The sequence below is a fragment of the Poecilia mexicana genome, unplaced genomic scaffold, assembly GCF_051168715.1.
Source record: "Poecilia mexicana isolate PSO_F unplaced genomic scaffold, ASM5116871v1 scaffold_11, whole genome shotgun sequence".
NCBI classification, from domain to species: Eukaryota; Metazoa; Chordata; class Actinopteri; order Cyprinodontiformes; family Poeciliidae; genus Poecilia; species Poecilia mexicana.
Window position 1 is genome coordinate 13,689,574 of NW_028263380.1, and position 26,886 is coordinate 13,716,459.

The 26,886-nt window shown below is 38.2% G+C and overlaps 3 protein-coding genes and 1 non-coding gene across 5 annotated transcripts; all 4 read right to left on the reverse strand.

Moving 5' to 3' along the window:
* Positions 1–68: 68 nt before the first annotated feature.
* Positions 69–5,657, reverse strand: LOC106918602 (synaptonemal complex central element protein 1). Its single transcript, XM_088010241.1, has 9 exons — positions 5,371–5,657; positions 4,786–4,848; positions 3,619–3,693; positions 3,395–3,442; positions 3,193–3,247; positions 735–824; positions 591–654; positions 451–517; positions 69–338 (listed from the first exon to the last, which is right to left on the reverse strand). Exons 1-9 carry the CDS (start codon positions 5,384–5,386, stop codon positions 238–240), a joined length of 579 nt encoding a protein of 192 aa, XP_087866367.1. The 5' UTR covers positions 5,387–5,657; the 3' UTR covers positions 69–237.
* On the reverse strand, positions 3,756–3,888 carry LOC148156426 (U8 small nucleolar RNA). The gene has a single exon (XR_015764724.1). It is a non-coding gene; the product is annotated as a U8 small nucleolar RNA (small nucleolar RNA).
* A 342-nt stretch (positions 5,658–5,999) lies between the features above and the next one.
* grinaa (glutamate receptor, ionotropic, N-methyl D-aspartate-associated protein 1a (glutamate binding)) lies at positions 6,000–16,482 on the reverse strand. Of its 2 annotated transcripts, none has more exons than XM_014988484.2 (7): positions 16,362–16,482; positions 10,423–10,757; positions 9,698–9,813; positions 9,413–9,613; positions 9,179–9,307; positions 8,867–9,010; positions 6,000–7,697 (listed from the first exon to the last, which is right to left on the reverse strand). In XM_014988484.2, the coding sequence occupies exons 2-7, from the start codon at positions 10,724–10,726 to the stop codon at positions 7,548–7,550; spliced, it is 1,044 nt and encodes a 347-aa protein (XP_014843970.1). In that variant the 5' UTR covers positions 10,727–10,757; positions 16,362–16,482; the 3' UTR covers positions 6,000–7,547. The 2 variants fall into 2 exon arrangements, with proteins under 2 accessions (XP_014843970.1, XP_014843969.1); XM_014988483.2 differs by having other exon boundaries at positions 9,698–9,816.
* Positions 16,483–17,262: 780 nt separating this feature from the next.
* On the reverse strand, positions 17,263–26,840 carry mapk15 (mitogen-activated protein kinase 15). Its single transcript, XM_014988479.2, has 15 exons — positions 25,696–26,840; positions 25,445–25,598; positions 23,386–23,484; positions 22,995–23,024; positions 22,395–22,485; positions 22,067–22,197; positions 21,807–21,970; positions 21,244–21,383; positions 21,098–21,155; positions 20,405–20,542; positions 19,822–19,927; positions 19,400–19,715; positions 19,096–19,205; positions 18,803–18,955; positions 17,263–18,182 (listed from the first exon to the last, which is right to left on the reverse strand). The coding sequence occupies exons 2-15, from the start codon at positions 25,547–25,549 to the stop codon at positions 17,988–17,990; spliced, it is 1,836 nt and encodes a 611-aa protein (XP_014843965.2). The 5' UTR covers positions 25,550–25,598; positions 25,696–26,840; the 3' UTR covers positions 17,263–17,987.
* Positions 26,841–26,886: the final 46 nt, after the last annotated feature.

Consider the following 26,886-nt stretch of genomic DNA (forward strand, 5'->3'; position numbering starts at 1 on the left):
TAGATATTAAATGTGGTTAAATCTCAGACTGAGTCAATTAAGTACTTAAAACCAGCAGTGAAAAACATATAAGTTGACTGTTTAAGACTATCTCACTCAGGAAATCTTTATGTAACGACGACATAAAGGAAATGTAACATTTCCATTGAGCCTGGTCCCTGAGCAAGAGACCAGGCTCAAAACAACACAAAGAACTGGTCACTCTAAATCCCCAAGACTAGACACAAGTCATTTGGTTTACTCAAGAATCTGTGCATCTTCAGTCTCAAACTGCTTCTGTTTCTTCGCCTCCTCTACTTCTTCGTCCAGTTTGTGCAGCTGAGCCAACTTCACTTGTTCTATCAAAACCACATAACAAACAGTTCAAACACTACATGCTTGCATAAAAAAATAAATAAAAAATAATGGTGCTCACAGATAATCGTGGGAAGAACTCAAGAGAACACTTACCAGCTGATGACAGCTGACGTTTTATGTCTTCAGCTTTCTTCAACTCATCTGGGAGTCTCTTTGGATTCTAAATAACATTTTTTTTGTTTCAGTTATTCGCTGTTTTTAATAAACAGAGAGAGGAAATAAGGAAAACTTACAAAGGCATAGTCGAGTTGCTTGTGCTGCTCTATCAGTTGCAGAAGTTGGTTTTCGAATCTCAGTCTGTTGAAACCAGGTTGCTTTATTGAGTTATTATGGTAATATTTTTAGTCAATTTTCTGAATGGAATTATTCAGAACTACCGCAGTTTCCTGTGTTTCAGCTTCACTTCCTCGATTTCACATCTGTATCGTTCCAGCAATTGCTCGCTCGTCTTGTTCTGCTTCAGCTGCCTGCAAAACACATTTTAGCACATTGAAGATATTAAAGGCATTATTTTAATATAAACTAAATGAAATCATAAAGCATTCTAAAGTATTACTTCTCTTACAGTCACCATATGTTGGCTTAGAAAAGCTTTTGTGAAAAAAAAAAGGGTAAAACTTCTGAAATTAGTTTAACATGTTTCATAATTACGACTTTCTAAAACAAGTATATTATACAAGCTGTAAATAGATAACAGATGACCTGTCCATCACAGGTTTAACATTAGAGACACATTCTTCAGGTCAAATTAGAATATCTAGTTAACCCAACGTGGATATTTTTAACAATGAGAGGAAGCTGAGGTAGCCGAAGGAAATTCACAAGCACTGGGGAAACGTGCAAACTTCACAGGTCTGCACGGCTCAGATTCCATCCTCAGACCTTCTTGCAGGAAGGTGACAGGTAATAGCATCATGGCGCCTCGATGCCTTTGTCTTGCAGCTTTCCTGCAACAATTCCTACAAACCATATGTCTTCAAAGGGAAGAGTTAAAACAAAGTGCGTCACACCACCCATTGATGTATCTTAGGACAATGCTGGAGGGCAGGAAATTCCAGCATTTTGCCATCAGATGGTTAAGGAAAATGTAAGCAACGAAAGAGGCCGGACTGGTTGGATATATCTTCGTACAACAGAAAGATAATGACCCAAACCAAGAAATAAAAATGATGCCCCTTCATCCAAAACCCGCAGTTTGTTTTGGCATTAAAGTGATGACAAAAGAAAAGCTGTTACTGAAAACTGCAATAAATAAGCCAACACAAATTCACACCTTTGTATCATGGTAAAGATGCCCAAAAGAAAAGATCATTAAATATCTAAAGTATTCACAGATCTCTACTATCAGCTTTGACTCTTGGTGCGATGTTTTTCTCTGAAACTGTTAGTTTTTACACAAAATCTAACCAGAATTGCATCTTCTTATAGTCCAAAGAATATTTCACCCAAAGTCTTAGGGATCATCGAGATTTTGTTTGGTTTCGGGACCCTCAGAGGTGATTTACAAATCCCAAGAAAAAAAACAATTATAGCAAAATCTAGAGTCATTTCATGTGACTGAGGTCAAACTGTTGTGTTCACAGCCAAACAGACTTTAAAAAGAAACTGGAAGAAGAGTTAAAAGGAAATAAACAATATAATAAAAAAAAATCTAAGAAACAAGTGGCAACAATTTATCCAGAAGTTAATATAAATGAACCACTATTATAATAATTATTCTTTAAAAAAAAAAAAACAAAGAAAATGTTCCATCCAAAACTCAGAATAACCAGAAAAACTAAAAATAAGTCTAATTTATGTTCTTTTGTCCATTCAACAACAGAGCAGGGGAAATTTAAAGATGCAATTCTTTGGCCAAACCGAAGGGCGGCGCTGTTCGTTTAAAGGATGTAGTTCCACAGTCAAACACAAGGGCGGCGCTGCACATTTAGTTCTCTGATAGGATGAAGACCCTGGGAGCCATATAATAGTGTGATAAATGAGCCCACATCGTTGGTCTGGATCGTGCCTTTCCTATTTATCTGTGTGCTCCTCATTCATTTTGTATCACAGCACCTGCTCAGCCGCTTTCTTATTGCTTAGTCATAAACACTGACCTTAACTACGGCAGGTGAGGCCTGCAGGGCTTCAGATGTTGTCCTGAGTTCTGTTGTGACCTTCTGGGTGAGTTTTCAATGTGACTTTGGAGTAATTTTGGCAGGAAAGCCAGACTTGGGAAGTTTCATCACTATTTCAAATTCTTCAGAAATATCCCTAAAAACCTTTCATGGTGGAGTTTGTTCTTCAATATCTTTTTATCCAACATTTAGCCATGTTGTCAGGCAGGTTGTGTTTTAGGGATTGTGAAATAATAATAATAAAAAAGTTTAATAATTACAGTTAACTCATTATTTAACAAGATGGAGAATTGTATTTTTGCAAAGGACCTGGTTGCTTTTGGATTAATTTGTTCTCTTAATTAAGAAAATCATCATTTGAAACAAATTTGTATATCTCTGATAATCTTCTTCAGATTCTAACATCTGTTTAATAATCTTAAAAACTTTAGTATATGAATTGCTATCCTTTTCTAGTGACAATGTTTAACTTACCGTTGAAAATTCCTGTTTAGCCTATATATTTTTCCAAGCTTAAGGCATGAGCAGGGATGTTTTTGAAAGTTTTTTTTGGTGTAAAATTACTTTAAAAAGACACATTAGACAGCTGGATCAGACAAAAATATTGCCAAGCCAAGCCACCAGCGCTTTTCACTACATGGTGAATTCCTGCCATCTAGTGGTAGAAATGCGACATACACAGTGGTGCACATTGGCAGATTTTTAAAAAATATTTTACTTGTTCAAGTCCTGCTCAGAGTCTTCACATTGCAACTGCAGCTTGCTGGATGCATCTGACAAAAACAAACAAAAAACACAATATTCTGTTAAAGTATAAATGTTTACTAAAGATTACCATATGGCTCAGGCAAAGAGTTAAATATTAGACAGCAGGATTACAACAAACACTTGACCATTAAAATTGTTAATATAGTGTGCACCTTTCTTATCTTTATGGATTCCTTCCAGTTCATTAGCTTCGGTTTGTACTAATAAACAAGAACAATACATTAATTAAGTATGATCAAAATAAAACTTTACTGTTATTTTAATTCAATAACAGTCACTAAGGGTAAATGTTGAACGCTGGTATGTACAGCTCAGCATTTTAAAAGAACTAATCATTGCCAAAGTAAAATGTTCAGGAATGGGTTTAGTATCTTACAATCTGCAAGCTCCTTTTGCAAATTGTCATGCACAGACTGGGCATCTCTGACTTCCTCTTCAAGTTGTCTCTTCTCTGTTCAAAGAACATGATTGTTAGTGAACATTTTGCCAGGTATTGTTATTCACAGTTAGAGAATCAGAATGGCTCAAGTAGGGTGTTGCGGTTCCCTACGAGAGGGAGATACTAATCATATCTCATGCACCTCCATTCATCATGCTCTGTAACTCCACGGATGGAGTAACAGGTAAGGATATACCTCACTGACAATACCGGGTAAGCGGCAAGTGAATCTTAATATTGTGTGCACAGACTTATCTCACTCACGGTTGTAAGAAATATTTGTTCACTTGTTCACGTTTTTATTTAGTTCATCCGTGAACGTGAATACCCCCTGAGCTTCACTCAGGTATAAAAATTGTACGTTTTGACGTGTTTTGGTCATATTAGCTTTATTTATTCTCAATTTGATACGGGAACGTGTCTTCGTTTACATATCGTCATCGCTACGTGGATCCTCATTGGTGCAAACCTTAAGAAAGATTTCTACAAAATTACAACGAAGAATGTAAGCACTTCCTTGATAAACAAGGCACCCACTCTTTCAGATACATTCAAGGCCTTTACTTAGTAATTTAAAGGTTTTATTTGGTTAAAAGGAACGAGATTAAACTACCGGATGTGTAGCTCAGCAAAGAACAGCCTATGCGTCAAGATGGTTCCTGCAACACTAAAGCTAACACGGCCAGCTTTCAGTTTCAATTTTTGCGATATGTGAAGAATATCCACTGATCAGATCAACAAAATTAAATAATGATTAAAACAAATTTTAAAAAACGCCAACACAAATTAAAGACATTATAAGCCGGTACTCATGCCCGTCATTTCGCAAAAACAAAAAAAAAAAAAGGGAAATGCTACACTGGTTTAACTAGCTATAAATGTACGTGTTAAAAAAATTAAAAAATTATATTTTTAGGTGTCAATGGGTGTATATATTTAAATGTAAATTAATAAGTATTAACTTTCAATAAAAGTACATCTTGTCCAACAGATGTCGCTATAGTGCAAAAACAAATAAAACGTTTCTGTATCAATGAAAAACGTTTTCTAAATAAATTTAGAATTTTAAAACATATGGAGTAATGAAACCTTACAAAAATATACCTTGTTGAAGCATCCTTAGCTTGGCCATGAGCTGTTCAATTTTGGGCTCCGGCAAATCTCCACCTGCCAATGTAACAAATTAAATTATTAATGCTACATCTAAACTTTACCTGCATATTCTTATGTTTTAAATGTTTTTTAATGGTGGGACATTGATCATGTACCCAGTGTTGCATCTTGTAATTAATATGTAAAACATCAAAATTAGAGTCAAGAAAATCTTTTAATTTTCTATAACTTTCTTCCAAATGCTAGCTTAAGATGTAGAAGTACCCAAGTAGCATTATGTTGCTCATTTTAGCGTCAAATGTAAAACTCTAAGCAGTTCAAGCCATAAATTAAACTGAATGTATAGTTTTAATTTATAAATTTATGTCTTTATAAATTACTGAAGAAATAACATTGTTTTTGTAATATAACCGTTGCATTTTAACCAACTGAAAGAAAACCGTTAGCTTAGTTCGGGCTAAATGTGCCATTGAAGCTACAATTCATCCCTAAAATATTTTTACACTGCTCAAAACTCTTCAATAATTTGGAAACGAGCACATAATAAACCTATTCCATTAATTATTCGAGTCATACCGCCTTGTTCACTCATGTTTATCCAGCTAGGCCTGTCTAGATGGCCGACTGACGTTCCCACTCAGTGTCCGAGTTAGCGGTGGGCCCTGCACGTGTGTTCATATCTAAACGTTTGAATATATTTTAAAACGTCATTTATTCCAGTCAATAAATGACGTTTATTGACTGGAATAACGAATCTGTGATATATAAAAGCGAATTTATACATCACAGATTCATCTCACAAAAATAATATACTTCAAGTGATTGTTTTTGTTCATTGCAATAAAAAACGGAAATTCAGTTAGCCTGTCTCGTTATCATACATTACAGAAATATAGATACTTTTTAAATATATTTTTGGCCTTTTTATTGCTCTAACATTGACATTTTCTTAGAATATGAATTTTGTGTTATTACTTTTAAAACATACATTTTTAGTTAAATGACTGAAAAAACATTTTTAAATAATATTAAAATTTATTTCACTGGACTGCTAAACACCTGTACAGTAACTGTGGTCACGTTTTCCTGGTGTGGTAACTTCTGTTTAAAAATATGCTTTTTTTTTTACAAAGCATATGTGCTGTGATAACTAGTAAATTCCAGGTAGACAAATAAAATCTAAACCTTAATGAACACTCGACACATTCCCATTGTATCTATTTTAATGGAAAGCAGACAGCTGTGTTAAGGAATTTCAATTCACCTTCATTTTGATGCAAATATACAATGCGAACAGACCCATGTAGCCTGATTTACCTACTTTATACATCAAAACACCAAGTTGCCCTATGTACACATACATGTTAATCTGACACAAACATTAAAACGAAAAGAAACAATAATCTAACAAGGTTGTCAAATAGCAGTGTCTCTTCAAAAACAAGAATAGCTGCACTGTGTAAGTTGTCAGCACGTGCAAATGTGGAGAGGATCATGCAGCAGGTATAAATAAAACAAAACAAACAAAAAAAATAAATAAATTTACACACCCTTCAAATTTGTATGCATGTTTCGATTAATAGATCACTTGGCTGCTAGTGCATTTTCTCTGCTCTGTTCACATTACTGGAGAGATTACAAAACCTTTAAAGACTTCAGATCAGTTCTAAGTTCCTTCATATCTGGTATGGGTTTACTTCAAAGTTTGATCAGTATCAGATTTAATAACCAGCAGTGAGACAAATCAATATTCACTCAAAAGGGATTTACCAACACAAGGATAAAGTAATAGACAAATGCAAGTACAAAGAATACAAACGTTTTTTTGTCTCATTACATACATTCTTTTAAACCAAAAGGTCTTTTTTTATATATAATTTGATCCATCATTTACAAAATAATGTAAAGATTAAAATATTCCTTTATGCTAATTTTTTTTAATAATGTTGGTCATCGAGGATTATATTCCCCGCCCCAGTAGCAACACATCCGTACGTACGCTCCAGCATGCCTTTCAGAGGTAGGAAAAGGGCGGTGGTAGCGGGTGGAGGAGGGGTATACTGGCATCATCAACAGTAAAACACGGCACTATTTACAGCTGTGACAAGCAAGACGGAGGCTCTCCTCCGCTGACTCCTGACATCATACTGTGTCTTTGCGTGTATTTCCGATTTAACCATGCAGAATTTAATCACGCAGGCTGGGGGGGAAAAAAAAAAAAAAAAGAAAAAAAAAAAAGGTGACAAGTTTATGAAAACAGGCAGATTGGAGTAAGAATTATTTCTAAAACTGTCTTCTATATTCAGGCAAAGCTGGTTCTGCATCAGTTGTGTTAGTTTCCCCTCTTTTCTCAGTTTAAGCTCTGCAGCAAGACGAAGCTAAGTGCCAAGCACCCGCAGCCCAGCATGTGTGGCTCTCTATGTGGCCAGTCCTACAGGAAGTAGGCAGTTTGGGTGATTGAGATACAGCTGAATGTGTTAGTAGAAGCAGAGGAAAGATGGAGTGTCATTATGGGTTTTCCGTTTGCAGCAACATTTATTAGAGAGGAAATAAAAAGTGTCCTCATTCAGTTGAATTTTATGACAAACTCTTCATTTGAAAACAGAGCGTTGTGTGTTTTCAAGTGACAGGTAGGTGAAGGGAACAGCTGAGGAAAAGTCAGATGAGACAGAGAGAAAAAGCACAGGTAAGCAACGTTTTACAACAAAGAGAGGCATTCTCCATCTTGATGCTGCTCCCCCGAAGGTGCAGGTTCATTCACGAGAGCGCCCCACGATGGCCAGAATGTAGAGGAAAATGTTGATGATGTCAGTGTAAAGGTTGAGCGAGGCAAAGATGTACTCCTCCGGACTGAGAGCAAGCTGCTTGTTGCCCAAAAGAAGCTGGGTGTCCACAGCCAAAAACTGCAAAAAGGCAAATAACGAAGAGGTTAGTTTTGTTCTTTTCAAAAGGGATGAGAAATGAGAAACTCTAAAATATCTGTTTTGGTTCTTTAGATGCACACGTTGCACGGACATATTCTTCAGATAACGTTAAAATCTTGTGTTAGAATCTAATCTTGTGCATTTTCTAAAGTCCTTGGCAATTTTTTGGGTTTTATGACGCAGCCGAGAAACAGAGAGGGCAAAGAACAAAGTAAAAACTGTTAAGACACAAGCTTCTTCTAGACGAAACCCCAAGTAAAAATATATATGAGGTCTTGTTTCACAGGTAACCTGTTTCTTTATGTATTTTATAGCAGTTTATAATTCAGAGTCAAAGCAAGGCACTCCTATTGGTCTGTTGGTGAAAAACAAAGCACTCATCTTTGCACACAGGACTATTGCAGGAGAAGATTAAGCTAAGAAATAATTGTCACAATACAAGCAGCAAATAAAACTATTAATTTAGAGATGAAGGGAAACTACTTGAATCTGGCCACAGCTGGGAGGATAAATACATTTATCTTTGCAAGCAGAGAAACCTAATCCCAAGGAGAGCACTTGAAGTTCCCCTGCTGATAATTTTCCAGCTGTTCCCCTGTGATCTTTAAACCCCCCCCCCCCCAAAAAAAAACACTTTTTAATATTTTTAAGAAAACATTAAAAATGATCACAGGAGAAGAGGACTATCTGAATTTATCTATCTATTTGCAGGGTTAAGTCTAAATGCACAAAAGTGTAAATTTTTACTTGTAAAACTTTTTAACATCACAATTACTAAGTGTTGGTTTTTCAAAAAAAAAAAAAAAGGTACATTGGAGTTTTTTTTAACAAGACAATATATATAAAGTATTGCCTCTTTCTGTTTGACCGCATCTCTTCTTTTATGTAAATAGAAATATAATCAATACTATACCCTTCATTCAAAGGAAGAGTTGAATGCACAGCATGTTCAAGTGGTGTTTAATTTAATTAATTGCAGCCATAATTCAAATGGAGCTACATCAGCTTAGGAAAATCTAGTCATGAAAATTCCTGTTATCTCTACATTCCACTCCCCTCCCCCTAATTTTAACCATCTATGATGCACAAGAGTTTCCAAGAGAAGCTTAAACTTAAGGCATTATCATGTCATGTTGGCCTAAACTTACGCAGGTGAACAGCAGAGCCCCCAGGGAGGCGTAAACTAAGTCCAGGATCTTGTTGCGGATGAAGATGCAGAGAATCGAAAAGACCAGCAGCACAATCAGGCACACAAAGAGGACGCCCCGACAGGAAGTGAAGTCATACTTGCTCTGTGATAAGAAAAAAAAAAAAAAAAAAAAGAAACATTTAGAAAAATAAAGCCCCCAAATATTCCTAATTTGGAAAACTTTGGTTAGAGTAAAAACTAATAAAAGAAAATGTAATCTTTTGTTTAAATTATAGCACAAACAGTAGGAAACAAAATGATAAGTGCTGACCTGCAGTGAGAAGAGGACAACGGTGAAGCAGACCACCGTCGTGATGCCAACAGCTATGATGACCGTCTCTGTGTTGTAGAAGCTGGCGATCATGCCCACCATGTAGGACATGCTCAATGTCAAGATGGACTAAAACAACAATACAGAAACAAGAGTTTTTGAAGATTCCGTTTATGTGTCAGAGGTCATCAATCTGTTTATTTGTCCCGTTTAAATTTCAGGCAATGACTTTACCAAAGCAACCAAATTCCAGGGGTGCTTGCGGCGGAAATCCCCGCAGCAGCTGATGGTGATCAGAGACACGAAGAAGACTGCATAGGACACATAGTACGTCCACCGGTTGCGTTGCACAAACAGCTTAGCATCATCAACAAACGTGAAGATGGAAACAAAAGCGCAGGTGACCAAGAGCTGCACTGTGAGAACAGAAAAGACCTGATGGGGGAAAAAAATATACATTTAGGAGCTAAAGTGTGTATTTGTTTTCTTTTTTTAATTTCCTTATAATATTTCACTCACTTTTCTGATGAAGGCTTGTCGGATGTTTTTGTCCTCTAAGCCAGATCCGGCAAATTCTTCGTTGTCATAGTAAGAAGGAGGAACATCGCCGTGGTAACCAGGGCTGCCTGCAGGTGCTGCTAAATAACAATTAAGTAGTGGTGAGATTTTGCGGACACAGGCTGGACTATTAATCATCTCTGACTAAACAGAACAACAAATATTTCAGCTGATGCTGAGAATAAGTCTACTAGCTATTTGCTAATATTGTTATTGGGAGCAGTGATGCTGCATTTGGAAGTGGAAATTGTTTATCTGTTGACGTGCTACTCTATCCAAAGTACAAATATAACTATAAGAGATATAAAGTTTATTATAATATTGATATGGTAAATAATTTAAATATGACCTAAGTGTAAAATAAATAACCATGAATATGGTAATATGTAAATCTACAAATAGGTCTATAAGTCTGTCCTTTCATCCTATATAATATAATATAATATAATATAATATAATATAATATAATGGATTTTTATTAAATCTTCCTGGAATGTACAGCAAATTAATCAGCCCATATGGGAACTTATTTATTGTTTCCACACATTTTCAGATATTTTCAAATATTCAAAAGTTTGAGTGAGGCTAAATTTCAAATCACAGACAATAAGGTATTAGATAAACAAATTGAAGGATAACTAGACAAACAACATTACTGTCTACAGGATTTTCATAAGAAAACTCACCCATTGGGTCACCATGAAAAGCAGGCTGTCCGGGTCCATGCTGATACGGCCCCTGATTGTATGGGCCCTGTGGATAGGGCATCTGGGGATAGGGCATCTGGGGGTAGGGGCCAGGGGCAAAGCCTGGACCTGGTTGGGCAAAGCCAGGCTGTCCATAGCCAGCCTGTGGTGGGTAAGGGCCCCCTGGACCCTGGCTGTAGTTGGGGGGAGGCATGCCAAATCCTGGTTGAGGTGGTCCGTAAACGTTGTTGTGAAGCGGATTGCTCTCACCCATAATAGGGAATCGACTTTTGTCCTGGGACATGGTGCGGGTAATTACTCACTACTGCCACAATCTGTAAACAGACAGGCACAATAAATATGTATTAAAGCTGGCATTCATCAATGTGCAGTTGGTGCAATGGGTTAAGGTTTAAAAGGAAACGTTAACAACGCAGGTGTTTGGACAACTTCAATGTGCTTCTCTAATCTGAAGGGTGAGACTCACATAACATAAAACAACATCTAGGTCACAAACAATTAGGGGTACACCAATGAATCTGCCCCGATTTCCTTAATTTTGAGTGATCAGCTGATACTTGCATATCAAACCGATCTTATCCACCTTCACAAGGTGTGGAAATCAGCCACCGTCCCTTTTGCTCGGCCGTGAAAGAGAGCTGACTGCCAGACAGTAGTCGCCCCACTGTGGACAACTTAGTGATTATATTACTAAACTTAGCCACTTTTCATATAGGAAATCAAAATCAGCGGATGAGGCTTTTTAAAGATTTGCTATTATTTCAAAGGAACAGAGCAACAGGCTGAACGCCTACAGGGGATCTTAGCCAGAAACACTGAGCTGCAGATGTGTCTACTTATTATTGGCTGAATAAGCTAAGGTATGGTAGAAGGCTGAAATATGTTAAATTAAAAAGTCCAACTTATTGGCCAGCTGATGCATCGATCCATGTCCAATCTGATTTTATAACCCTGCTGCCACCTCACACAAGGCAATACTCACTTAGCCTCAGATCAGAGGACTAAAAACCCTGTTTACAGGTTGCCCTCACTGCCCCTCCCCTTTAGGCCACACAGAATTAAAAGTGTTATGCAACACTGCTCCATTTTGCCCTGGCAAATGCATTTGGACTCCAGAGCCCGTCCTGATGATCTCTGTCTGAGGATGCATGCACCACAGGGACAGCGCAGTACAAAGCTTCAAACAAACGCTGGCTGTGCTTCATGCTGACACATAGCATTAAAGTCATTCGAGATTACGTTCTGCTTTTAATGAGCTAAGTCCCTCCACAGACAACAGTGGCATACTATGACATACTATTCGCAAAGAGACGCAGTTTTCTTGAAACTCTTGATCAATCGACTATTAGATAAGCGTCAAGCAGAGCAGTAAAGTAATCATATGATGCACACCCAAAGATCCCCTCCCTGTTCAATGTCCATGAACTGCATTTAAGAGTCAGACCTTACACTGGCTCCCTGTAGCTCAGAGAATACACTTCAAAATAATGCTGTTAGCTTATAAATCACAGAACGGCTTCGCGCCTCAATACGTTAAAGATCTGCTGTTGTTCCAAACCTCTCAGGTCCAAAGCAAATGTGGAGAAGCAGCATTCAGCTTCTATGCACCACAAACTTCCAAACAACTGTAAAACGGCCGAAACACTGAGTATCATTAAATCAAGACTAAAAACCCACCTGTTTAGAGTTGCTTTTGAAACATAACAAATAAAACATTAATCAACATTCTGATGTGTAATGACAAGTGTGTTTTTGTAATTTGTGTGTGTGTGTGTGTGAGTGTGTTTGTGATGTAAAGCACTTTGAACTACCTTGTTGCTGAAATGTGCTATACAAATAATTGATTGATTGATTGATTGATTGACTGAAGATTAAAGCTCAACATTAGGTCTGGGTGAAGAGATCAGAAACCTAAAATACAAACAGTGTCTGTTAGTCCACTATAAAATGAGAAGAAGTTTGTTTATTTTAAATATTAAATTTCTTGTTTTTGTCTTTTTACTCTAAGCATTACGGTCAGTTTTCTGGCTCAAAAATGAGCAGTAAATGTGTTTAATTATTCACGTTTAATTAATATGAATATTACTTCTTATTGTATATTTATATTTTAATATATAAGATATTTTTATTATCAGCAATAAAAAGACTGAGAATGAGTGACAATGGAATATTTTGAATCTTGCAAAAGGAAAACAAGATCAGATACCCTAACCCGTATTTTCCGCACTACAAGGCGCACCTAAAAACCTTCAATTTCCTCAAAAGCTGACAGTGCGCTTTATAATCCGGTGCGCCTTAAATATGGACCAATATTGAGCCACAACAGCTCTAGCGACTACAGTAAGCAGCCACCGGCTTCATTTTCGCCCGCAGAAGAAGAAGCGCGCGGTGCATGTTGGGATAGTTTTCAGAACGCTGGTTTGTAATCTATTAATAAAGTTTGACTGACCTATCTACCTACCGACCGTCTAGAATCAGGTCGTCTGCAGGTCATTTAGCACCACATTCTCCACGAACATGCTGTGTGCGAACGGAGAAGGGTGACTATCGTCCGGCCACGACCCGGCCCAGTCACAGAAGGCTCTCCTCGCTGACAGGAGTCGGACTGTTTTGTTGGCATTCACTTTAGTGCAGCTCCATCTAGTGGATGCATAACATAACTCCAGCCTCTCCTGCAGCGTCTATTCCAGGGGTCACCAACTCCAGTCCTCGAGGGCTACCGTCCAGTAACTTTTAGATGCGTCTCTGCTCAAACACACCTGGACCAAATAAACTGCTCGTTTCCAGCCTATTGCAGAGAGGAATGAATTCTGGTGAGGAAACTCAGACATTTTGGAGCAGAGGTGAATCTAAAAGTTGCAGGATGGTAGCCCTTGAGGACAGGAGTTGGTGACCCCTGGTCTGTTCTAAGTGCCTTATAATGCGATGCGCCTTATATATGAAAAAAGTTTTAAAATAGGCCATTCATTGAAGGTGCGCCTTATAATCCAGAGCGCCTTATAGTGTGGAAAATACGGTGACACGGTTTGCTTTTACTTTACCCTCATTCAAAGTAATAATTAGCAAATCTTGTGCTTTTAAACCAAGCAACAACAACTTAGAAATAAAAATCTACTTTGGTAAGTTGATTTTTACACTGCCTGTCTTGTTAAAGACAATTTTATCTACTCGTTTCAGATTATCTAATCCAAATAGACGCTACACACAGTTCTGAGACAAATGACACCAACAACACAGTGACGTCAGTATGATTCCAACTTCAGCACAAACAGCTTTCTCCTCTGAGGCTTTGAAAACAAAATGTTCTTTCTTACATGATGCAAAGATAGATCCGTTATCATTATGAAAGCACCTGATGTAACAAATCAAAAAATGTTAACAAAAAGTAGTGTTAAATTATGTACAACCCTGAAGCCAAGACGATTCAGTTAAGGGTAGTGAGAGTCTGTGGCCTCACCGACAGCGAGGCCACTTTCCCTAACCACAAAGGTTTCACCGCCACTACTGGGAAGAGGTCGCTGAAAATACAGTAGATATTTTAAAGAGACACTTTAAGTGAAGGTTTAACCTGCTTTAATAGAGTTATGTGAGATTATAAATCCTCTTAGGCGATACGCCACGATGTTGAGAGTAAAAACAAAGCCGGCCTGCCGCTGATAGCCATCGCTAAAGGATTTGGGTTAAAGGGAGGGATTCAGTAGGCCAGTCAGAGAGCTAGGTTAACACAATTAGGTTAGCACAATACTTCAGCTACACTACAGAAAACATGCTATGTGTAAGCCAGGGAAAAGCATGAAACGCTGTAACCGCAGACGTTCATGCAAAGCAGTCGGGCCAACGTGGAGGCTAGCTGCACTAGCTTTTCTGACTAAAAATGACATGCAGTCAGTGGAACTCGAGTTATTGATGAAACAAAATGTAAAATGCCGTTTCATTGTCACATGATAGCTGACTCACTTTGTACATTTAGTTTGGTAACATTTGAGAGGAGGAAAAAAGCATGTGGTTTTGTATGTTTTGTTTTAAAACTGAAGAACTGCCACGGCAACTCTCTGTATAATTATGATTTCTGTTCGCCGGCCTTTAAGTGATCAACAATGTAAAAGATAACTGCCTCCATGGCTGTGCTTCTACTTTATAGGCCAGTGCAGTAGTGAGGGAAGGAAGATGCTGTTATCGTGCCAGGCTGTGTCAGCAGTCACTGTGGCCATGCCAAGAATATAGCCAGCAAACACCTAACGTTGCATCAGATGGCTGCAGCTTAACAGGTGTAGACCTCTACGACAAGAAACCGTCAACAAAGTTGATTTAAAAACATGACAAAGTTGTATTTCTTTTTCCAACATTTATAAGCTGGTTTTATGAGCATATGGTCATTTTGGCTTGGCCAATAGGTGCAAAGTCCCAAGAAAAACCGAAGTAAATAATTCTATTATTTAAGATGGGGTTTTTATGTCAATATTGAGACCAAGTTAAAGCAAATACAATTTCAGAGCTGAGAACCTCACATGACATTTGCCCATGGCCTGATTATCATGCTATTTTAGTTTCACATAACATAAGTGGCCTGACCAAACCAGGAAATGAAATCAGGTTTTTACAACACTAAATTATTTTCTATAGAATACTTGAAGAGACCAACTGAATCCGTGTCGGTTGATGGAGTGTGAACCTTGAATTATGTATGAAATAAATAAAACATTTTTTGTTTGTTTTGTTTTTCCACAATTTAAAACAGTGAGAGCTACTCCAACCCATAGAACCACCAAAACAGAGATTGTTGCAAAAAAAAAAAAAAAAAAAAAAACAGCTTGGCACCATTTCACTTTCACTCCCTTCTACTTAATGAACAATTACCAAAAATAATAAATATGAATAATATTTTTCCATTTAGCGACATGAAAGTCTATGCGAATGTGCCTTTCACAAAAAACTAATGATTTCCCAGAGGAATTACCTTACTCATTTGTTTTAGACAATAAGCAACCAAGGCAAGTTAACTAGTAATCAAAACACTCAGAGGCAAAAGGTAAGTCAGTGTTACTCTTGTCTTTTAATAGTAAGCCAAAAGTAATCCTGAAGTAATTAATCCCTATTAAATCGCTTACCAGTTCATTATTACTTAAATATTTCCTTCAATATCCAATTCACAACACAAAAGGCGTGATAAAAATCAAAATTCAATCAGCAGAACTGCTAATCAAGTGCCGCAAAGCTGATCATAGCAATAATATCGAATAAATCATTTGAATTTGCTTATACAGGTGATCCCAGCTGAAAAGCTATAGATACAATATCTATGTGTAATAATAAAAACAGGCCTCTGCCAGTAAGCAGACGACAGCTAATATCATCTTTCTGACAGCTGGGAGTTACTGCAAACCAAAACAGAAACATGGACAGAGTACTGCCCGCGTTGCAGAATGTAAATCCATCTCCTGTAGGCCTCAACTGCGCACAAAAATGCGACACTGGCTCCATCTGTGGTCATATCATCCTGGAGATTACCGTTCAACTGGCCAGGAGGACCGTTAAAGTCAGCGACTGGGACAGAAATCCGCAACAACACAAAACACAGCTCGCCATGTTTAAATCCGCTCTCATTTACACGTCTTACCACGGTTACATGCCCACACCCCCTGCGTTTATACTGCTTTGATGCCAGCTCGTTTTAAGACAAACACAGCCATTATTTGTGCTGTATATAAACATAATGACAGCCATTCCATTTTTTTTTCGGAATTTCGTTTCCTACCGTAGACATCTGGCTAGCAGGATGAACCTGTAACGGCTTCCTAGAATAAGCAAACGGGGTCGTCGTTCTCATAACATATTTGTTTGCGAGAACGGAAATAGTAAACAAGAAATGTTTTAAAAATATGTCACATAAAATCTCCCCCACCACGCAAAAGGCTTACCTTTAGCGTATTTATTTGGGAGCAACTGTTGAAACGAACTCCGTTCAGCTTCGTCCCTCCTCCTGGATCTCTGGAATCCGACTGAGCAAGCGAAGTGGGGCCAGGGCCGCTGACTACACCACGCGGAGCGGTCACGTGTTTACCGGGAATCACCGGTTATAACGTGGAAAATTATGAAAATGTCACGCATTCAATGACAAGATAACTGGGCATTTGTAACGAGGTCGTCTGGTTATTCCGAGGAAACATTGAGGTCAGATAAAATCCGCACAAACAAAACAAAATTAACAGAAAGATCTAGAAAGACCTGGACACCGATCCAGTCACGTGGTTTATTATCAGCAACGTAAGCTTACTGATATAACGTACAGCACAGTGTTTATACAGTACTTTACATTTATTCACTGCATTTAGGGAGGGAGGGGTGTAATTAAAATTACTCACTACATCATTTCTTTTTAAAATACCCCAAAAGGTAAAGTAAGGCATATGAGTTCCCATTATGTGTTTATTACTTGTTAAAGTTATATCCAGCGGTGGACTTTTTTCACAAGCAAATGTAAATTGACAAAAATAAAATAAACCCGGTGGTTAATGAAGTGTGGATATCCGCTGCTGGCTTTTAGAATAAAAGTTGTTTAAACGAAGCCTCAAGAAAAAGTGTCTGCCACTGTTGTGTATATTTAGGATAATGACATCAGGAAGGGCACAAGAACTGACCTGGTATTTGTTAGTGACTTAGCAGATTACCATAAAGTTTAAGCGTCAAGCATTCCCAGAACGAGCTGGAGAGTCTCGCTGGAGGAGACGAATATCTGGACTCCACTACTCCACTTCACATCAGTAAAAAACAGAGGGATGTTGTTTTGACTGGGAATAAAAATAAACACACTTTTAATGGTTTTCAATTTGCGTACAGAAGAAGGTTTATTGCTGGTATGTTCACATAAAAATAAATCACTCATTGCAATCATTTATTAAAACATCTATTTGCATATTTTACACTAATCATGTGCCCATCTTCAACCCAATTAGCCGATGTTTTAAAATGATGTTAAATGAGGGTGTTGGGTTTGATTTAGTTTGATGTGAGAGCTCCTTGCTTCATAAAACGTTCAGCAACAGCGAGGCAAAACAAATAGTACTTCTAGTTCCAGATTAAGTCCCTATTTGTGTGTGGAGAAATCTTTCAGCACAAAAGAGAGTGAGCCATTATCCCAGATGATGGAATAGACAATGGAAATGGTGTATATGCAGCTCAACCCCACAATTTTTACCCAACAAACAAATGATCTGCTTCTCATCTAGAGAAAATGACTCTATAGGAATTTGGGACTTCAAAGCTCTTGTTTACTTTTAATGGTTAGCATTTTATTCTGGCAAAGAAAAATGTTGTGTAAATCCTTCAGTAGAATTACATACTAACCCCATCCAATATGATAGATGCGGAAGAGCCCATCGTCATTGACGTTTCATAAGCCATGACCATAACTGATGCAGTAAAACACGGTCTTTCTACACAGCTCCTGTTTTCCAGCTAGATTCCATCCCGTCTTAGCAAGACGATCAAAGCAAACTTTGTTGTACATTCAAATACTTGCTGTGTAACCTCTGATATTATGAAAGCTACTGTTTATGGTGGCGGCAACGAATCAGATTATCCAGTTCTGTCTTGTTGATGGTGCCATAGGCTTGGGTGTAGCTGCCTAATTTGGCCCGTGGGTCACCAGCACCAGCCACATTGCAGTTGTTCTGAAACACCTTCTTGCTGAACCGCGGTGGTGGACGAGCTTCACGAGCCTGAGAACTGGAGCGCTGGTTCTGCATACACAGAAATGGACATCATTTTGTTATTACTAGGTTTTAGAGAAAAAACATTACTTAAAATAAGAAATCCACACATTTTAGCAGCAATTTACAGACCAATACCAATTGCAGAATCATTTTGAAGTAGAAAGAGGTTGAAACATAGTTTGATGTTTTTCCAAAATGTGAAAAATATTTTTGTATTCAGCCTCCCCAAGTCAAAATTTTGTAGAACCGCATTTTGCTGCAATTAACAGGTGGAAGTCTTATGCGAACCTCTTCCCGCTCTTAAGCTTTTTTTTGCAGCATATAATCAGTTTGTCTTCCAGGATTGTCCTGTTTTTAGCTCTATCCTTTTTCCTGTTGATCCTTATCAGCTTCCCTGCCTCTAATGAAGAAAAGCACACAGCATGACACTGCCACCTCCATGCAGGCAGGCCAAAAATATTTAAGTTTGGTTCCATCTTTCACATAAAATCCCAATAAAATCAATTGAAGTTTCTGATTTGAAAAAAGTCTAAAATATGTGCTTTTTTCTGCTAGGCACTATAACTATATTTGCATAATGTTTTCACAATTCTGTCTTGGATAAAGCAGGTATAGAAGAGATAATGATGAGAGATGATAGAGTTTACCAGTGGAGCTGAAGAGATATGCAACCCAGCCGTTAAAAAGGCGTCATCTTTGCGAACTAAAGGGTTGTTTTGCGTTTGACTGAGGCTCCAGGAGAAGGAGCGGTTGTGAACCACAGTGGCCGATCGACCCCGCTGGAGAATCTGATCCATGGACTAGTAAAAAGAAGGTAAAGAGCGAGGCTCACATTGAAACACTATTGAAGGAAATACTCTGACATAGACAAATCAAGATAGTAACACAAAACGTGGAGCTAAACTAAACGGCGGCGTCGATGAAGAACGCTGCTGCTTACTACATTAGAGTCGTTGCCGTCTGCTGATGGTGTAACTGCGATTCTTGTTCTGGTTTGTCCTGCTGAGCTCCTGCTGGTTCTAGAAAAGTGAGGGGGCCGATTAAAACCGTCTGAGTGGAGAAAAGACAAACTTCAGTTTACCCCTCTGAGACAACGTGATGTTACAGTCTACGTCTAAGAGACGTATGACTGCTAAAAGAAGCAAACAAATATATTTTTGAACACAGTAAACCGGGGGAGAAACATTTTTGGTCAGAAACATTACAACATGGAAATATTCTAGCAAAGAAATAAGTTGTCATACTTGAAGTGTGAGCTATGGGGTTATATGCAGGTTTTCCTAAGCGGTGACCAGGTTGTGGACTCGTCTTCTCCGTTGTGGATGGGTTAGTCGCATTGGCAGCCTCGGTTTTAGTGACCTCCGTGTGTGAAGGCTCATGGTTTGTCTCGCCTGTCTCCTCATTGCGTGTTTTCCTCTCGTTGTTGTGGGATGCTGCAGCTGCAGGGCCTTGCTCTTCTTTATCACCCTTCCTTGAACTGGGTTTCTCCTGGCAATCTCCACAGGTTCTGTTGTTTGGTAGCCTCAACGTCCCTTGGTGTGTTCTCCTTTCCAGCATCATCTAAAAGGAATTTGGATGATTGAACAAATTTAATACCTTTGACCAAATAAACTTTAAACATATTATACGACATACAGGGTTTTTATTTCAGTAATGTTTTAATCACCTCGTATAATTTGTTGCGGTACTGAATCACAGATAATTGCACGTCGTCGTCCACTGCCAGGACTACATCGTAGTTGAGAGCTGGCTCTTTGGCTGGGTTATGGAATCTAAGGGGGGGAGGGGGAAACTGCATTTAAAATATTATTTCCATCATTAATGTTATGTAGAGGTGAGATGTTATTAATGACTATTACAACAGAAACAGACTTTCTGATTAATCCACATTTTTTACACCGACCCACTTGTCATCATTATTGTTCTAGCATATCATGTGTGTCAGATGTGCAAATCTACTGCAGTGAGATTTCATCTGCCTGACCAATCATATTATAGCACTTATTTAATTCTATGTGACAGTGTAAAAAAACCTTAACATAAATGCATCTTTTATTGCACTTTAAAGGCAAAAAGACATCTATAATCTATACATTACTAGTACAGCTGGAGAGCAAAGAGCTTAGTGAAATTAGAGACCACAAATCATCAAAGAAGCAACCAAAAGAAGACAGAGATTCCTCAACAATGATTTCCCCATGCAGAAAACCTCAGCACTGCCATTGTAGCTGCACTGTAAGTTTTAATACCTGGATACATATGGGTGATGAAGAGCCTGCTCTGCAGTCAGCCGCTTGTCCGGGTTAAAAACTAACAAACCCTTCAGCAGGTCGAGGGCATCAGGAGGCACAGACGGCTGGAGAAGATCCTCCAAAGGCACCTGTGGTCTGGTGAAAGACAAGTATGCCATGAGTCAGATATTTAAAATAGACAAAATTACACAGCAGAGGACATGACAACAACTCTGAGGTTTTCAAATAAAAACATTTAATTATGTCTCTGCACCTGTACTTCCAGAGAAAAGAACTGGTAATGTATTTACAGAGCAGGATGAATTACAGATGTATATCAAATCTTTCCAGGTTTTCTAAAAAATAATAATAATAAAAAAAATAAAAGCTTGTGGAATTTTTTTTTCTTCCACTTTACAATTGTGCACTGCATTCTGCATTCCACAAGATACAATAAAAGGTATTGTATCTTGTGGATGTAGTATAAAATGTCAAGGGGTGTGAATCCTTTTGCAAAACACTGAACCTGCCATATACTGTATATTAGAGACATAGTTCTCCAAACTTCACACAGAATAAATACAATTTGCAATCACTAGAGGTTACTATAACACATCTTAATGAACACAACATAGAAAAAGACAAAGTCTGTTGATTTATGTCTCCACAAAAGGATTTCAAACAAACACAGTAAAAAAAACACAGTCTTACTTCAGTAACATTCTCTGAATGACAGAAGATCCGTATTCAGACTTGATGGCGAGAATATCTGGAATAACAAATGTATTTATTCAGTCCAACCCGCCCCCCCCCCAAAAAAGTTGTTGAGTATGTGACATTTTGACATTATCTGCTACCTTCTGGACTGGGGTGAGGTATGGCACTCATGATCTTCTCTACTTGGTTGATGGTCGAAGTTCCTTGAAACAGAGCTTTTCCAAGCAGCATTTCTCCAAGGATGCAGCCGAGGCTCCACATATCCACACCGTTGGTGTACCTTTGGACAAGGTTACAGCATAAGAGATTAAAGCGTAAAGTGTGATTAATCCGCAATGCTCCTCCTTCCCGAAAGTCAAGACCAACAGTGGTTAAAATATCTTACAAAAACGTGGTTAGGTTAAAAATAAAGCTCTTTGTGCCATTTAAAGCAAAGGATTTTATTTAGGGGTCTGTCTGTCACATAAAAATCACAAAAATGCATTGACATTTGCGATGTCCTGTAGACATATTTCCACTCTGAGTATGAATACTGTCCTGATTTTGTTTTTTTGACTCCCCAATTCTTAAGCTTGTTCTTTGGTTAAAGACAGGCATAGAAGCTATGTTTCTCTTCAAATAAATTAAACTGAAGGAAAAAAAAAAAAAAGCCAGCTTGGATGCAGTTCGGATGGTGGCAACAGATGCTCATCACAGCTGATACCTTGTTGATCCCAGCAGGATCTCAGGAGCCCGATACCACCGCGTTGCCACATACTCCGTCAGAGCCGGGTTCCCACTGTCCTCCTGGATCTGGTTGAGAGATCTTGCTAAGCCGAAGTCACAGAGCTTGACGATGCAGTCTGTGTCCAGAAGTACGTTGGAAGGCTGCGAATGTAACACATTTAGAGTGATCTCAGGCCGTTTCACTGCGCCGTCGCTTTAGACGAAAAGAAATACGGATATGATTTAAAAGCGCCTCACTTTTTCATCTCTGTGAATAACGTTTCCTGAATGGAGGTACTTGTTGGCCTTGAAGAGCTGGTACATAACATAACGCTTGTGAATGTCCTTAAGAAGAGAGCCTTTCTTAATCACAGCATGTAAGTCGGTATCTGGGAGGAAAGCAAAGAGGAAGAGCGACAGCTTACAGATTCTCATTCTGGCTTTTAAAGTAAAAATGCAGATGTTTAATATGGGTGGATGGATAGAAAGATGGAATGAGAAGGCCACCCTCAAACATCCTCCAAACATCCTCCTGTCATATTGTTAAGTTTTAATAGTAAGACAATTTACACATACTAATACATACCCATGTACTCAAAGATGAGATAAATGTCTTTGTCATTTTGGGCTCGGATGACGTTTAAGAGTTTGATGATGTTGGGATGATCTCCGAACTCCTGCATAGGGATTATCGCTTTTAATAGCAAAATCACAGAGAGCGCGGCACAGATTTTCTCTGACCTGTAGTAAGCAACAGGTAACGCAACAGCAAAGTGTAACAGAAACAACACATAAAGTGTCCAAACTGTTGTAAAATTTCCACCATAAATCACTGGACGCAGAAGTGACGCAGCGCAGGGAGAGATGAATTTGGCCCCATGAAGCCGATTTCACCCAAGGACAAAGAAAAATTTGTATCTTAGAAATCTTTCTTATAAAAATCATCTGAACACGAAGACAGGAATTGTAATATCACATTACAGTTTACGGTATCATGTTCCAGACAAATGAATTATAAATGAACCGTTTCCTGCTAAGCCAAACATTTTGACCCACATTTTCAATGCGGCATACATTAGATGATGAAACAGGAGACTAATTTGATAAATAAGTGGCGACGTATCAGATACAAGTCTGAATGTATTTTAGGCAACATATCTCCTTCAAACGTCAATATGATTGTTACCTGAAGGAACATGATTTCTCTGAATGTCCGCTGCAGAAACAGAAAAGGAAAGAAAACTGCATTCATGACGTGAACTTCACAGGCAAGATGATGCAATGAACTAGGCAAACACAATCCTCCTGCTCTAATTAATAATTAGCTGTCTTCCCTGAAGGTGAAGGACGTTTATACAGAAAGGTTGTATTGCAGATCAGAAGCTCTAGTCCGAGACAGACAACAGTCCTGGAAGTCTTATTCACATCCCAGAATAATATCATAACGTTAGCATGACTACATTATTTCTATGTTTTCTGGTGTTATTTGAATTAAAATATGCAAGAGCAGCAAGAGTGCTTTGTGATCATCTTATGATCACTTACATTTATTTACAATGAAAAACAGTTTTACCCACCTGCGCATCTGTCCTGTTTCTGAAAGCATCAAAGATTTTTTTCACTGCCACAGTCGCCCCAGTCTGTCGGTCGACTGCTTTCCATACAATGCCGTAGGCCTAAAACAGGAAGAACACTTCGTCAAGCTGCTTCTCACACATCCACTTTTGAGTTTAAAAAGCCTTTTTTGTACTGGCAGCCAAGGACATTTGGTATAAATGTAAAACAAAATGTGCGCCAAATGGGAAAACAACACCAGATTTGTTTTTATTTTGAGTTAAAAATATCTAAATTCAGTTGCATGCATTACAGATCTTTAAGGTACATTTTATGCTCTAGTGGTAATCTCCCACTGGGAAAGATAAACTTTCCAGGACACAAAACAAAGGATGGATTAGTTAACAGGCCCCTGGACACCAGACATGTCAAAGGTCCCCCATGCTTTGTTACACAAGACAATAAGACTGAAAGAGAAGCAAAATATCTTCAACTGACACGGCTCACTTTTAGTTTTTTTGTTTGATTCTGATTGTTCTTGATTTGGTTAGCTTTCCACTTTTTCACTCTCTGATCCCCTTTATGATGGTCTTTAATGTCTGTTCAGTTGCTTGGATCTTTATGTCGTATTGCATCGTTCTGGAAATGTCTAATTGTTTAGGGAGTTGATTTTTATTAGGTCTTGTTTTATCAAAGCAGGTATCAACGCAATAATCATATGGAAATACTTGTCAGAGTTGATGGAGAGATAAATGGAACAAAAATACAGGACACCCTAGGAAGAAAACATGACAGAGGCTGCAAAAGACTGAACACTGGGGAGGGAGGGTCACCTTTTAGCAGCATAACAACTAAATATGGATTAGATCAAAATGCACGCATTTGTTTGAATGGTCCAGTCAAAGTTTAGACCTAAAGTAAGCAGAGAACCTGTCACAAAAACAACTGATCCCATCAAATCTGGCTGAGCTTTATTCTTTGCTATTTAGCAAAGAATAAAGGTCAAAAACATCTCTCCCTTTTTGCAAAGCTGCTACAGACATTTCCCAAAAGACATGCAGCTAATTGCTGCAAAAGGCAGTTCTACTACATACGAACACAAGGAAGCACTTTAAATAAATTAGTGAGTAAAAATTGCTGAAAGCAATTAATTATTTCCTTACACTTCACAATTATGCACCACATTCAACAAATTCATTGAAATTTAGAGGTAAAATATGACAGGATCCAAACACCCTCCAATAGGAATTGACTGCCTTTGCATTCAATTCCTATTTAATGTATTTTAAAAATTATATATATAGCCTCTCATTTGTAAAATACACTCTTGATACCAGTGTTATTGAAAGCGAGGCAAAAGTCTGAGCCCAGAGAAACAGGAGGTCAAGCATAACACAGGCAGGGCATCAGAATACAGTGTTATTGTACTGAGGCCAGTGGATCAGATTCACACAACACTGGAGGCTCTTTGCGTATGACGAGCATAGGCGCGGATAGTGGTGTATAACAGTAGTTCTTTTTTGCATTAGAAAAATCATGTATGCTTCTTTAAATCTACTTAGAGTGTTTTTAACTGCCCTTTGGTCTGATCCCTCACAGCCACAGCGCCACAGGTCATATGCAACCAAGTTGAACAGCTGGGGAGCATGAGTCATAGTCTCTTCTAGTTTACAGAGCTGGCAGGTTCACAGAGCATTTACCAGCAGGCTGTCTAAAACGAGTGCATCAATTTGCAAACCTCTGTGAAATGAGAATGGCAAGAAACCAGTCAGAGTTTCTGTGTTTGCTACAAGTAAGGAAAACAAAAGGGTTGGACCTACTGATCTAACATCAGCTGATCTGCTAGGAGAGAAAATAAACCACTTTCTTGCAACACTGGTGTTAACTGAGGACCTTAAGTCTAGAGAATCTGAGGAATTTTTGCAACGTGATTGCACAGGAAAGCTGAAAACAGTTTGTTGAAAAGGAAAGTTTCCCTTAATGTCATACATTCCCTTTGCTATTGGAGATCATTGCATGGATCAATGATCTTCAATAAATAAATACAAAATCATAGTTAAGATAATTATAAAACATTCTTACCCCTTTTCCGATTCTCTTCCTGATTTCATATTTGAGAAAAATGTGCTCCTCCACTTCTGACACTTTTACTGACTCAAACTTTTTGCTCATTTTTTGTTTGTCCATCTGAGCCAGTGCTTCACAGAGAAACCATCATCACTCTCCTGGATTATTCCTGCGGGCAATAAACCAAAAGTCAAATGTGCGACATTCACCCGTTTCGTAGTTTATATGTAATTTAATGCAATAGTGGAGAACTACGGTGGGATTACCTGGCAACTCTCTAGCGACCACCCCGCTCAGACGCCACTTTTCACAACTTCATTTGCTGCTTGTCAGGTAAAATGTTAGCTTTCATTTTCTTTCAGCGACTGAAAAAGTCTCTCTTTGGTATAATCTGCAAAATTTCAGCGTTAACCCCCGCTCCTGCCTAACGTTTGACGTACCTCACGGTTCTTGCTCCTTTACGTGGGTTTGTGGCTACTCGTTGTTATAGTAACAAAAAAGCGACTGGTTCTTAAAGGAGCCGCCGCATATTTTTAATTTTATTTAATTTATTTATTTATTTTTACAGTGCTAAAAGTGTAGATGTAAAGTTTATTTTTTTTATACTCACCGACTTAGATAAATTTGAGAGTGTTTAAGATTTATTAAATCACAGCTATTAAGTGTGTGGCATAGTTATACAACAAAATTCTAGTTAATTTCAAAGCTTTCTATCCGTGCAGGATCTTCATTATTATTTCAACCACAACCAAAGTAAAACTATCAAGATGTTCAACAGTGAGAGGTTTGTGTGGGAATAAAGATCTAAGACTGATGAAAATGTATCCTTTGTCTGATCTTTAAGTCTCAAGTATTACTGAACTAGCATAGTTGGCAGTTTTCCAAGTTTTCAAAGCTTCATACATACTTATTATTGTGACACATTTCTCTCATCTACTTAAAAAAACAACTCTTTCTTTCTTGAGCAAATATCTGACTTTTCCTGAAATTTACAGATTTCATCTGACACTGAAAGGCCGGTTCTGGAGCAGCATTTTTCTTCTCTGCTGAAACCCTCCCAGTCCACAGTTGTGCAAGACTGCAGCTTCAATGTGAACAGCAACAGTTGCGATTCAGCATCTTCCCGGCTGTTGTTTTCTTTGTCATCTTTGAAAAACTTACACAACATCCAATGTTTCCCTTCCATCTGAGAGAGACAGTTTGGGTCAGGTAGTTAAAACTTTGACACAACTGTGTATTCTTATCAGAAAATAATCCCACCCCCCAAATATTGGAGAATATTCATTATTCGTAGCACCCTGAACAAGGGAGGTCAGATGCATGCTTAAAAGCATATGCACACGTAATCATTTTAGATGCATTTAGTTGTTCAATCTTAGTAGTTGGCTAAGACAACTTCGGTATTCTTTTCACTGTGGTTTTCCAAAATTTACTTAAAAAATATCCTCATTAACCTC